The following is a 13,324-nucleotide window of genomic DNA, read 5'->3' as shown; positions in this document are numbered from 1 at the left end:
CAATTTCAATATATAAGTAATAGTAATCTGTTTAGCATAAAAAGGAATTGAAGGGGTTAGGGGTGTAGTAGCTTAGTAGTCAAGTACTGGCTTAGCATGTATAAGAGTTTTAATCTGGGGCTGGAGAGATGGCTCAGCGGTTAAGAGCACTGACTGCTCTTCCAGAGGTCCTGAGTTCAATTCCCAGCAACCACATGGTGGCTCACAACCATCTGTAATGGGATCCGATGCCCTCTTCTGATGTGTCTGAAGACAGCTGCAGTGTACTTATATATAATAAATAAATAAATCTTTTAAAAAAAGAGTTTTAATCCACAACACTCCAAAAAGTGTTTGGTTTTGCAAGACAGGATTTGCCTGTGTAGCCTTAGCTGTCCTGGGACTCTCTCTGTAGACCAGGCTGGCACTGAACTCAAAGATCCACTTGCCTCTCTCTGCCTCCCAAGTGCTGGGATTAAAGGCATGCACCACCATTGCCCAGCTACCTACACAACTTCTTAAAGGAAAATTAAAAAACAAAAATAAACGATCACGCAATTTTACGTTTTCCCCAATATAAATTTTATTATTGACACTTCAAGCTTGGCAAATGATCAAGTTAATAAAATGCACCTAGATCAGAAAAATATTTTCTTGCAACCAGCTTTGATTTCATGAGCACAAAGCAAGGAATGTTGATGGGGTTGGGGAGGTACAGTTGAGGAAGGGTTAAAAGGAGTCGATCTGCTGGTGGTTCCACATCATTTTCTTTAGGTGATTCTTATTCCATTCAAATGTCCTGAAGTTGATGATGAAGTTTGTTGTTTGGTTCATGTTGTTTTCATTTTGGGGAATCCTTTTTGTTCATTTAATAATCTTCAATTGTTTGCTTTTAATGTGTTGTGCAATCTCATTTCTATATAGCAACCATTTTTCTATGACAAGCTGGAACTGCCAATTCTTTATGCATCACCAAAGCCAAGATGGTTGCTCTCTTGAGAAGTTGCTCCGGAAGCCGGCCTGTACAGCCTGTGCCCTACAGCATCCACCTCATCAAAGATGTAGCCAGGGGGTTCAGGGTATGAAGCTGGGCACCTTTGAATTTCCTTAGGAGTAAAACTGGTAGAGTAGGTGGTCTGGCCTTCTAAAGGGATGTTTACACGAGGGCCAGACCAGGTTGGCTTGCAGCTTTTGGTATTGGCTGGTGCATGAGGCACATAGTGGGCACGATTGGTGGTCATGTATTCCATAGGTTCATCAGAGAATTTCAGCTGGTGATTAGGTTTGACTGGCTCTCTTCGGATGTTGGCCCAGTGTTTAAAATCCTCTCTGTTGGTCGTAGAGCTTTCAAATCGGTCACTCTTCTTCAAATGGATGACTGGCCGGCAGGACTGAGCAGGAACACCATTGGGGCACTTGTAGTCTGCTTGCACAGTTGTTAGAAGATCCATCTTCCCTTCAGGAGGGATGTAGGCAATGGACTCTTTGGGGACAATCTTGGGTGTTGGCCAAGGTTGGAATTTTTCTCGGAATTCAGTGTTGGATGGAAAAGGTATATCCAGCCCAGGGTGATTTGGGGCAGGTTTCCAGGTCTTGGCAGGCTCCCCGATCAAACCCCTGTAGGAATCTTTGTGGGTGGTAAGGCTATCAAAAGGGACTTCACTTGGTTTATACTTCTCTCCCTCATACACACACCGCTTCTCCATGGGATGGGCCACATAGCTCGATTTGTAACTTGTCATACTCTCCAAGGGGATGTTGCACAGCTTGGGCCCATGTGGAGGTTTGTAACTCACAGTATCCACAGGATTTTTTATGGGATAATCGTCCTGGTGTGTGGTTCTATGATCAAACCTACAGGACGCAGGACGGTATGATTGTGGTGGACGAATCGAAGATCTCTTTTGTTGGTTCCAGGGCAAATAATCAGCTTTGTACGTAGGCACACACTCCATTTTGTCATTACATTGATGTTTGTTGTCTCGAGGTTTGATGGGGTTCACTCGATTGGCAGGGCAGTAGTTGTAGTGTTGATTATACGTTGTGAGGAAATCCATTTCGTCTTGGATTGGAGTGGCCTTCTCAGGAAGATGGTGTTTCACTGGTACTATGTTGAAGGTTCCAAAGTCTCTCTTCGTTGTGGACAGGCCTTCCATTGGTATATTTACTTTCTGGTACTCCAACTTGGGTTTGAAGGACTCTCGGGGCACATAAGAAAGATAGGTAGGATACTTCTCGGTGTATTCGGAGAAGAAACATGGTTTCTCTGTCTTCTCATAAATCTTGGTAGGGAGATGTGGGCAGTGATGCTTGCCACAAGAGCAAAGGTCACAAATGCACTTCCTATTCATGAGAGCCATTCTCCTCACATCACCTCAGGTAATACTTCTGAGCATGAGCTTCTTCATGGACCCCCCACACCTGTCTGGTGGGAGAACCACCAAGCCTCAAGAGGCTCGGCAAGATGCAGGTCTCTTCGTGAAAGAAAACTTAAGTGGCTTGCTTGTACAATTCGCTTGCCCTGTTTCCTTCCAGAAACTTGCCTTGCACCAGCAAGAATCACCCAACCCGAACCCTAGGGGCGGGCCCACCTCTGCTTCCCAGCCGGAGCAGCGCAGCCTTGGCTGGCTGCGCAGCCGGGACCAAGTATCTAGAGCAGCTGGCCGGCTCCCCTAAAGCCTCCGGAAGCCACGGGGCCCAGACTGGGGGCCCTCTGTGACGTCTCCAGGCCCTAAAGGGGGTGGCAATGCTGTCACAAGGACTTCTGTGAGGTCAGGAAATTTCCCCTGCCTCACTGGCAGGCCCATGATAGGGGTTTCCCCATTAGGCCTTGGAAGAAAGATGAAAAGACTGGATGGCTGAATTCGGAGAGCTCCTGGATTCTCAAGTAAATAAATGAATGTATGGTCACATGTAAAAATTACGCTGCTAGCCCACCGGTGGCTCTCTCTCTCTCTCCTCCCTCTCTCCGTCCCCTCCCTCCCTCCCTTCCCTTGTCCCTCCCCCCTCCCCCTCCCCTCCCCCTCCCCTCCCCTCCCCCTCTCTCCTCTCCCTCCCCCCTCCATGGTTCCACCATCTTATGAGAACTCACTCCTTGATTTCCATAACCTTGCTTTGAATACAGATTGCAATCCCTTTGGCTTCAAGTGTCTGCTGCAATTCTTTCAATTCTTTCTAAGTATTATTCCCAATCTACATTTCACCAAGGAGCAAATTTTAGAATTTCTACTCAGGAAATGATATGATTACATGAAAATTCGGATCCTCAACCATTCTTGCATGGATTTCCCCCAATTCTATACAATGGTTGATATTGGTTGGCAACTAGGGAGTCAAAAGTCACCTACATGCATTCTCTGTCAGCTTACCCACTGTCAAACAGGGAGCCTGTAGCTAGGGGGATAACACAACTTGCACCTCCCAAATATTTGAGTAAGCCCCAGGCCAGCACAAATCCTTCTAGGACCTACAGTATAGACATACTCTTACTCTCCTTCCTATGGGTGATTTTAAGATTCACGGGAAGTGAAGAGTCAATACACATTAACATTTATTCCATAAAGCACCCATTATGCTAGGTGCTTAGCTGAGAATAGCGCAATAAAGGGACACATAAGAAACTGGAGGTGGCACGTGTGCCCAGTACCATCCTTCTTTCAGGAGGACTAAAACTGTACACAGTGATTCCCCACCCGGCGTGTGTGAGTATGTGTGTGTGTGTGTGTGAGTGTGTATGAGTGTGTGAGTGTGTGTGAGTGTGTATGTGAGTGTGTGAGTGTGTGTGTGAATGTGTGAGTGTGTGGGTGTGTGTGAGTGTGTGTGTGAATGTGTGAGTGTGTGGGTGTGTGTGAGTGTGTGTGTGGTGTGTGTGTGAGTGTGTGTGTGAGTGTGTGTGTGAGTATGTGTGTGTGTGTGTGTTAAATAGGGCTGCACTTTGCCTGCCACACTCTAAACATAGCTTAAGGGTTAAATGAATTAAATGATGATGGCAGAATTGGGCTGAAGTGATGACAGCTCAGAGGTTACGAGCAATTGCTGCTTTCCTAAAAGAACTGAGTTCAATTCCCAGCAGCAATGTCTGGTGACTCAAAACTGCCAGCAATTCTAGCTCAAGGGAATCCAAAACCTTCTCTGGCTTCCTTGGGCCCCTGTGAACACGCTCATACACTTGAAATAACTGTCTTTTTTAAAGGCTGGCGTTATAGTTCAGGTAGGAGAATGATTGCCCAGCAAACACAAAGCTCTCAGTCCAATACCTACTACTACTTTCCCCAACTAGCAGAATGGAATAAGCATGGAAATTCATAAATGAAATTACTACCTTTATCCCATTGCTGATCTATTCAAAGCATTAGTCATAAACTGAACTTAATCTTAGGAAATAAAAAGAAGCTTGCTGCCTAAATTTTGTGGTTACAGTTACAACAAAAGGATATTGGAGCCGGGCAGCGGTAGCTTCCACCCTTGATCCCCGCACTCAGGAGGTAGAGGCAGGTGGATCTCTGTGAGTTTGAGGCCAGCTTGAGCTACAAAGCAAGTTTCAGAACAACCAAGGCTATACAAAGAACAACCCCCCCCCCATCCTCAAAAATAAAACAGAAAGGAGGAAGAAGAGGAGAAAGGAAAGGGCAATCTATAGCTAAGTCAATAGACAGTGAAATAGAAGAGTCTTCAGTAGAGCTCAGAGGAAGAGCATGTGTGCAGCATGGTTGAAGCTCTGGGTTCAGTCGCCAGCAACACTCACACACATGCTATACCAGTTAACAGAAATATGCATTCAATAAAAAAAAATCAATGCCCATTCAAGGGGCTGGAGAGATACTGTGGCAGTTGAGAACATTTGCTTACTGCTCTTCCAAAAGACCTGGCTTTAATTTGAAGCACCCTTACGGTACTTGAAAACCATCCTTAACTCCAATTCCAGGGAATCTGATATCCTCTTCTGACCACCCCCCCCAAGGGTACCATGCACACATGTGATGCACAGACACACATGGGGGCAAAACACCCATACACATGAAATAAACAAATCTATAAAAAACTCAAAAATAGTTTAACAAGATGGCTAGGTATAGAATAGTTAGGAAAACTTCATTTCACATGTACAAATAACAAACCCAGAAAAATGTAAAAATTTGGAAAGATTCCAGCTCCAATGATGTGATTATAAAATCATAAGACCTAATGCCTGGAGGTCAGGAAACAAGGTCTGGATAGCCCAGAGACCTTGGAAAGAACCAAACAAGAGTCCTAATTATACTCTGCTATAGTCACTGACAGGTGCCTGCGTAATAATCGTCAGAGAAGATTCATCCCGCAATTGATGAAGGCAGATGCGAGACACACAGACAAACATTAGGCAGAACCCAGGAAATCCTGTTGAAGATGGGAAAGAAGGATCGTAGGAGCCAGAGAGGTCAAGGACACAAGAAAAGAGCCCACAGAATCAACTAACTAGGGCTCATAGGGGCTCACAGAGACGGAACTAACAATCAGGGAGCCAGTATGGATCTGACCAAGCTCCTCTGCATATTTGTTATGGTGGTGTAGCGTTGTGTTCTTGCGGGACCACTACAGTGAAATGGGGCTGGAGGGGGCATGCATCTGACTATTCTGCCTGCTTTGGGGACTCGTTTCATGACAGACTTTATTTGACTATGAGTCAACAAATTTAGAAGCAGTTCTTTGAAAAATATTTCTTCCTAAATCACATCTATAAACACTAGTTGTCCTTTTTCTTTTTAGTTTTCTGAGCCACTGTCTTGTGTTGCCCAGGTTAGTCTTTAATCCACTAGGTAGCCAAGATGACCTGGAACTTCTGATCGTCCTGCCATTTCTAATCTGAGTGCTGGGATGGCAGGCTTGTAATGTTGCGCCTGCTTTGTGTGGTGTTGAGGATAGAACCCAAGCTCCATGTGCATTCTAAATTTGTTAACTTAGAGCCAAGTAAAGTCTGTCATGAGTAGTAATTGATAACTAAGTCACAAGGCTCTCCCACACACTAAAAAAAAAATCACCAATTTGTGTCTGATAACTTCTTTCAACAACATTCCTCATTAAATATTTTGCAGGGGCTTTTGGCAAGCAAAACAAATGAACAAATGGATTTTTTTTTGGATTGGTTTTGATTTTTCAGGGTTTTGTTTTTGTTTGTTCATTTGTTTGCTTGTTTGTTTGTTGAGACAGGGTTTCTCTGTGCAACCCTGACTGTCCCTAGAACTCACTTTGCAGGCCAGGCTGGCCTCAAACTCACAGTATCCCAAGCAGGCCTTGAATTTGCTATGTCAATGAGGCGGCCATTAACTTCTGATCCTCCACCTGCTAAAAGCTGGTATCACATGTCTGCACAACCACGTCAGGCTCTGGAATTTTAGTTTTTGCTGTTTTGCATTTATTTCTGCAACAGAGCTATTGAATACTTAGAAGGTTACTAACCGTATTACAAAGGGAAAGATTATAAAACAATTGCAATTTAGTTTGATATTGCTCTAGACATATGTGGCCCAAGGCTATCTAGACATATGTGGCCCAAGGCTATAATATGGGTGCTTACTCAAAGCTTCTATATGGAAAAGCAAAGCAAAGCGTTCTCTGTTTTCCAGTTCTCCATTCTTTCACATCGTTTTACCTGCCTAGAGTACAATTACTCCCCCTAATGTGCTTTTAATCCCTTACATAAATTCATGTATGTACCAATATGCTCCTGTTACTTCATGTTCTCTTGGGTATGTTCAAACCCTACTTCTCCATGGTTTTCTGTATATGAGGAACTCACCTAAGATCTGGGAATAAATTGGGGAGCCAAACAAACAAATTCCAATTTAGTGAAAAAGACAGGGAATCATCAGTACAAATGGATGAAGGTGTTAGTTACATTTAAATGGCGAATAAGCTCTTTGAAACAAATCAGAAAGGGTAGTAGGTGACATAGGACATGGCCAGGAAAGGCAAAAGGTGACAGTTGAATCAGGGCTTGTGAGAATAAGTCAAGTCATTAGGGCTTGTGGGCGGGGGTGGGGTAAGAGCATTCCTAGACAAAGCCATAGCTAGAGGTAGGAGTGTGCCTAGCACAGTCAAAGAAAAGCAAGGAAGCCAGTTTGACTGGTTCTAGTCCTCTGCAAGGTATATATATGCGGGTGCTAGTGCTAATAGAATTAGCAAGGAGCTAAGGGAGGTAATGAATGGGTCAGGGACAGATTAGTGAAGCTTTGAAGGCCACTGTAAGAATTTTGACTGTCTCTTGGAGACAGGCGTCAACATCAAATTTGAGCAGGGGAGAGACATGATCTTATTTGCATATGTCCCATGACCATTTTGGCTGTTGTTAGAACAGGGTCCCAGACCTGAGCACAGCTGACTCTGTGATGGAGGTGCCATTGAGGCTGTAAAGCAGTGTATACACAGCACCGCCTGCCAACAAGGAGAACAGAGACCTAGTCCATCAAAGCTCATGATTCTGGCAAAGTCGCAAAATGCTCTCACCGTTTTCTTTCTGGCTTCTGTAGTTCCACTTACTAACTCAAGTAGGTCAACCCAGGACATAGACTTTGTGCTTGAAAGCTTACCTTGAGGAAGGCTCAGGCTACAGCTGTGATCCTGAACATCCAGTGTAGCTGCCAGTTTGCTAATAAAGACATTCTATTGGCTTAAACCCATGTTCAAGCAGTCTGCTCTGGTAGATACCCCACAACAGTTGTGTTTGAAACATACTTAAGGGACAACAGAGTATGAGTCTGACAGTCTCTTAGCAGGTCACTTGTATATGATGACTAGTCATCTAGGTGACAATTAATCACCTATATAAGGATAGTGCTGGCTTAGAACCAGGATGGTGGTGGGGAAGATATACAATCAGAGTCTAGATATTTTTGGTGTTGGGAATCAAGGGTCTGGTGGATATTAAACATGTACTGGATCACACACACATATATATGTGTGTTTGTGTGTGTGTGTGTGTGTGTGTGTGTGTGTCTTTGTTAGTTTGAAACAGCATCTCATGTAGCCTAGCCTAGCCTCAAACTCACTATGTAACCAAGGATGACCTCTTGCCCCTCCCTCCAAAGTGCTGAGATTCTGGGCACCTGCCACCACATCAAGCTCCTTTAAAACAAAACAACAAATCCAAGATTTATTTGTATTTTTTAAAGATTTATTTATTTATTACACATAAATATACTGTAGCTGTCTTCAGACACACCAGAAGAGGGCATAAAATCTCATTACAGATGGGTGTGAGCCACCATGTGGTTACTGGGAATTGAACTCAGGACCTCTGGTAGGGCAGTCAGTGCTCTTAACCTCTGAGGCACTTCCCCAGCCCTTATTTGTATTATTTTAAATTTTATATAGTGGCCTCCATGTGTGTGTGTGTGTGTGTGTGTGTGTGTGTGTGTGTGTGTGCGTGCGTGTGTGTGTATGTGTGTGTGCATGTGCACGCACACGAGCGCGTGCACTCGAGCTAGAGGTATAGATCGTGGCAAGCCAACCAAACTTGGGTCTTGTAGAAGAGCAGGAAGTGGGTTTCTTGTTGTTGTTGTCATCATCGTTGTCGTCGTTGTTTTATTTGAGACAGGCTCTCTGTGTAGCTTTGGCTGTCCTAGAACTCATGCTGTACCCCAAGGGTGAAGGTGGCCTCAAACTCACAGAGACCCACCTGCTGAGATTAAAGGCATGCACCACTGCACCTGGCTTCAGGCTAACACATCTCTTGGGCTTCGTGATATATAATTGGAATATAACCAATAAATAGAATTTGCTTACTGATTAGCAAACTAACTTGAAAGAAAGCAAGGAGGCAATCTGGATTCCTTACTGGGGTTTTCAGTTCAAGTACTATAAAGCAGCAAGGGGAGAATCCAGTGTTGAGAGAAGACTAGAAGCTGGATTTTTTTTTTTGTTGTTGTTGTTCTTTTTTTCGGAGCTGGGGACCGAACCCAGGGCCTTGCGCTTCCTAGGCAAGCGCTCTACCACTGAGCTAGATCCCCAACCCCTAGAAGCTGGATTTTAATCATGGTAAGATGGTTAGTACATAGCACTGCAGAGACATCAAGTAGGCCTTTAAAGTTACGGGCCTGGGATTCAGAGCGGGGAAAGGGAGCAGGGAAAGGGAGCGGGGAAAAGTCCTAAGTGCTAGAAGCCATGGGATTAGATAAGATCACCAAAGGATGTACAGACACAGGAGAAATCAGAGGCATGAAATGTGGGCCATTTCACTCTTAAAAAGTCAGGCAAACAAAGAAGTATTGGCTGAGATAGAGTGACTCCTGAAAGGGAGGAACAGGCCAAGTGCAACTTGCTCCAGCCATGAGAAAACCTGTTCCACGAAAGCCAGTGAAAAGTGGGGATACCTGCATCTCTCCACTCAGGAGGCTGAGGCAGGGGCATTCACGTAAGTTTGAGGCTACACAGGAAGTTTCAGGTCAGCCTGGGCTGCTGAATCTGATTCATCCCCCCCTCCTCTCTCTCTCTCTCTCTCTCTCTCTCTCTCTCTCTCACACACACACACACACACACACACACACACACACACACACACACACACACACACACACACACCACCACACACCCCTCATATACCCACATGCAAAATCTCAAATGCTGCTGATTAGTTTTAAGGCTAAGAAGTATCCCTTGAATATAAGGTTATGGAGGGTGAAGGGTGTTGGTGACTTAGACATGTGGAAAGAATGTTTTCAACTAAGAACCCCATGCAGGAGGGTAGAAGACTTCCTCGTCTGTTACTGTGAACAGGCAGCCTCCCAGCAAGTGAATACATACAGGCACGGCTGAGCCCTCAGTAGATCTGGGATGGAGCCTGGGTCTCTGTAATTCTTTCCAGGTGACTCCAGGGTCCCCACTCTGAGGGCCTCATTGTGGCTGGCTACATATCTTCAGTGTTAGGTATCAAGGTTCTTCGCAAAATATAGATCTAACCAGGAACATAGCATGCCAATGGATTTGGTTGATTCTAAAGGAACTTCCAGGTGTTTATCACTGATGTGCTTCATCTGCAGCTTGAAAAGCAGGGAAAGTGAAGATCATGGTGGTGCATGCCTCTAATCCCAGCATTTGGAGAGGGGACAGAGGCAAGTGGATCTCTGTGAGTTCAAGGCCAGCCTAGTGAGTTCTAAGACAGCTAGAGCTATGTAATAGGGATACCCTGTCTCAAACAATGTGGTGGATGTATTTCACCCCCTGTGAAACTCTATGCAAGCAAGAAAAGTCTTCTGTACAGAAACTAAACGCCAGGACCCAGGGAACTGCTCTGGTAGCTTCAGAGGTGCTGGGAAATGTGCTGTTTACCTGGCAGGGGTCTAGCCATGGTGGCTCCTCAAAGCCCCCTTGGAGGAGGACTGCAATTATTTCTCCACTGTATGTATGGATAACTGCGGGACTAAAGGCTCAGATACCAAATTCCCAATTCCCTCCAGTTTCCTCTCAGTTAACCAGATTTTTTTGTTAACAGTTTTACCGAAATACAGTTTACTCATTTAAAGTCTACAAGTCAATGGTGACTAACCCCATTCATACAAGTGATTCCATAGCCACAGTCTATTTTGGTTTTTCAGTTTTGAGCTAATTTTTTTAAAGATTAATTAATTAATTAATTTATTTATTTTATTCTATATGAGTACATCGTAGCTGTCTTCAGACACACCAGAAGAGGGCATCAGATCTCATTACAGATGGCTGTGAGCCACCATGTGGTTGCTGGGACTTGAACTTAGGACCTCTGAAGAGCAGAGAACCTCTGAGAAATCTCTCCAGCTCAGTTTTTGAGCCCATTACATGTATTCATCTTTAGTACTGAGGATTGAATCATGTACATGCAAATCACTAATACCTAAAACCACAAAACTGTATAAATTCATGGTATACCATGGGATGTTTCCATACGTGTATTACATGATGCACTCAGCTTAAAAGTATGTATTAAACATTATTTTTTGTAAGCAAAAGCATTCTGAGTCCTGTCTTGTAACTGGAAGTTTGAAGAAGTTTGTTAATGTATTTGTTGTGTGCATGCATGGGATCCACAGGATAGCTTGCTGTTTTGGTTCTTTGTCTATGGGCTTCAGGGATCGAACCCGTGTCAATGGGCTTGGCATCAAGCACTTTTACCTGCGGAGGCATTTCACTGGCATTGAACATACTGCCAACACAGCAACTTGATAGCTGTTGAACGTTTTTTTTCTTCTGATATTGAGGATCGAACCTAGGATGTCACTCATGATAACAGCTCTATCACTCAGATGCGTCCTCAGACATAATTTTTTTTTTGAGAAAGAAATTGTGGCTTGAATTTGCTATGTGGCTGAGAATCACCTTGAACTACTTGAATCCCTATTTTTCCACCTTCTAAATGATGGGATCACAGGTGGATGGCACTACACCAGGTTCATGTGGCACAGAGGATTGATTGAACCCAAGGTCTCCTGAATGCTAATAAACATACTAACAACAGAACTACACCCCCAGCCTTCTTGTGACTTTGTTTGTTTTCATTTTTTTTCAAGGCGGGGTTTCTCTGTGCAACAACTCTGGCTTGCCTGGAACTTGCTTTGTAGACCAGGCTGGTCTTGAATTCACAGAGATCCATTTGCCTCTGCTGGAATTAAATGTCTATGTGTGACTGCCTACTGTGATCTAAGATGCACAGTGCACAGTTGCTATCTGTAGTTACCCACCAGCCAATATATGAAACCAGATTTCTTTCTACTGTCTACAATTCACTACCCACTGACCAACAATTTTAGGGCATTTATATATTCTGTTTTTGTGGGGTTTTGTTGTTGTTGTTTCTCTACGTAGCCCTGGCTATCCTGCAACTTACTATATAAACTAGGCTGGCCTGAGTGCTGGGATTAAAGGCATATGAGCACCAGGCCATAGCGGTTTTATCACTTCTGAAAAGCCTGGTGTCCTTTAACTACCTCATTTTAAAACCTGTTCAGTAAAGTTATACAGAAACTTTCTGCTCAACTGTTTGTGAGATTTCACAATGCTGTGATGAGAAAGCCCATCTACTGACATGGAAATAAAACTGTAGAAATAGAAACCTGCGAGAAAAGACACTAAAGCTAAGAGAAGACACCAGCCCACTGGCCCCATAAATACCAAGACAGAGTCCACTTGAATTGTGGGGCCCTTTGCTGTTCGACATGGATGACGGTCACTCCAGCTTTCTTCCCCTGAACTCTGTATGCATGAGTTCAGCTGTCAGATAGGTTATGTACAATGCAAACTGACTAAGTGCCATGTTGTACTCATATTGTGGCCAAGGAAGGAAAATTGAAACTTTTTGTAGCTTTGGGTCTTCTAGCATTTAAGGGAGTGGTTCTCAACCTGTGATAGAACAACCCTTTCACAGGGGCGGCCTAAGACCACCAGAAAGCACATTTATGATTCATAACAGTAACAAATTTACAGTTATGAAGTAGCAATGAAAATAATTTTATGGTGGGGGGCACCAGAAAATGAGGAACTGTATTAAAGGGTCACAGCATTAGGAAGTTTGAAAACCTGGTTAAGGAGAGGTACAGTCGGTAGAGTCGTCAGATGACTCAGGACCTCATAGGTACTCTTGTAAATTTCTAATTTTTTTTCAATCTACAAGGGTAAATTTGGTGAATTATGATAGTATTTGGCATCTTTTATAAGCAGCTGCAACTGTGTTTACGTCATTTCAGAAGTTATTATATTCCGAAAAACTGGTTTCTAAATGATAGTATTTTAATTGGCTTCTTGTTCTATAACATTTCTTTGGACATGTGTCATAAATGACTAGGGCCAGGAATGTGGTTCAGTCAGTAGAGCATTTGCCCAGAACGCATTAAAACCCTGGGTTCAATCTCTAGCACCCCATAAAATCAAGCATGATGGTGCATGCCTATAACCCTGGCACTGGGGAGGTAGAAACAGGAGGATTAGGAGTTCAAGGACATCTTGAGTTATGGCTACATAGTGAGTGGTGAGCTCAAACCCAGCCTGATCTACATGAGATGCTATCCAAAATAATGATGATCATGACGACTGATAACTACCTGGAACCGATTTTCATATTCATGTTTTAGTTTCATTTTTTCCCAAGATAGGGTTGCTCTGTGTAGCCCTGGCTGTCCTAAAACCTGCTCTGTTGACCAAGCTAGCCTCCAACTCAAGAGATCTGCCTGCTTCTGTTCCAAGTGCTGGGATTAAAGGCATGTGCCACCATTTCCTAGCTCAGCTCATTTTGAATTTTAAAGAAAGCAAGAATATACATCCATACAAAAAATTCATATCAGAACTTCGAGGCCAGCCCCAGCTACCTTGGTATGTATGTGTTCACATGTAAATTTTTAATTAT

General features: G+C 43.8%; 1 protein-coding gene across 1 annotated transcript; it reads right to left on the bottom strand.

The window, feature by feature from the left end:
- Window positions 1–537: 537 nt before the first annotated feature.
- On the bottom strand, window positions 538–2,695 carry Saxol1 (stabilizer of axonemal microtubules like 1). Its single transcript, NM_001014112.2, has one exon. It carries the CDS (start codon window positions 2,337–2,339, stop codon window positions 942–944), a length of 1,398 nt encoding a protein of 465 aa, NP_001014134.2. The 5' UTR covers window positions 2,340–2,695; the 3' UTR covers window positions 538–941.
- Window positions 2,696–13,324: the final 10,629 nt, after the last annotated feature.

The sequence above is a fragment of the Rattus norvegicus genome, chromosome X (genome assembly GCF_036323735.1).
Source record: "Rattus norvegicus strain BN/NHsdMcwi chromosome X, GRCr8, whole genome shotgun sequence".
Lineage (NCBI taxonomy): Eukaryota > Metazoa > Chordata > Mammalia > Rodentia > Muridae > Rattus > Rattus norvegicus.
The sequence above is the reverse complement of the archived record's forward strand: the minus strand, read 5'-3'. Positions and strand labels throughout refer to the sequence as shown.

Coding starts and splice junctions, on each gene's coding strand:
- Saxol1 (NM_001014112.2), bottom strand. CDS start 2,339: ATGGCTCTCATGAATAGGAAGTGCATTTGTGACCTTTGCTCTTGTGGC.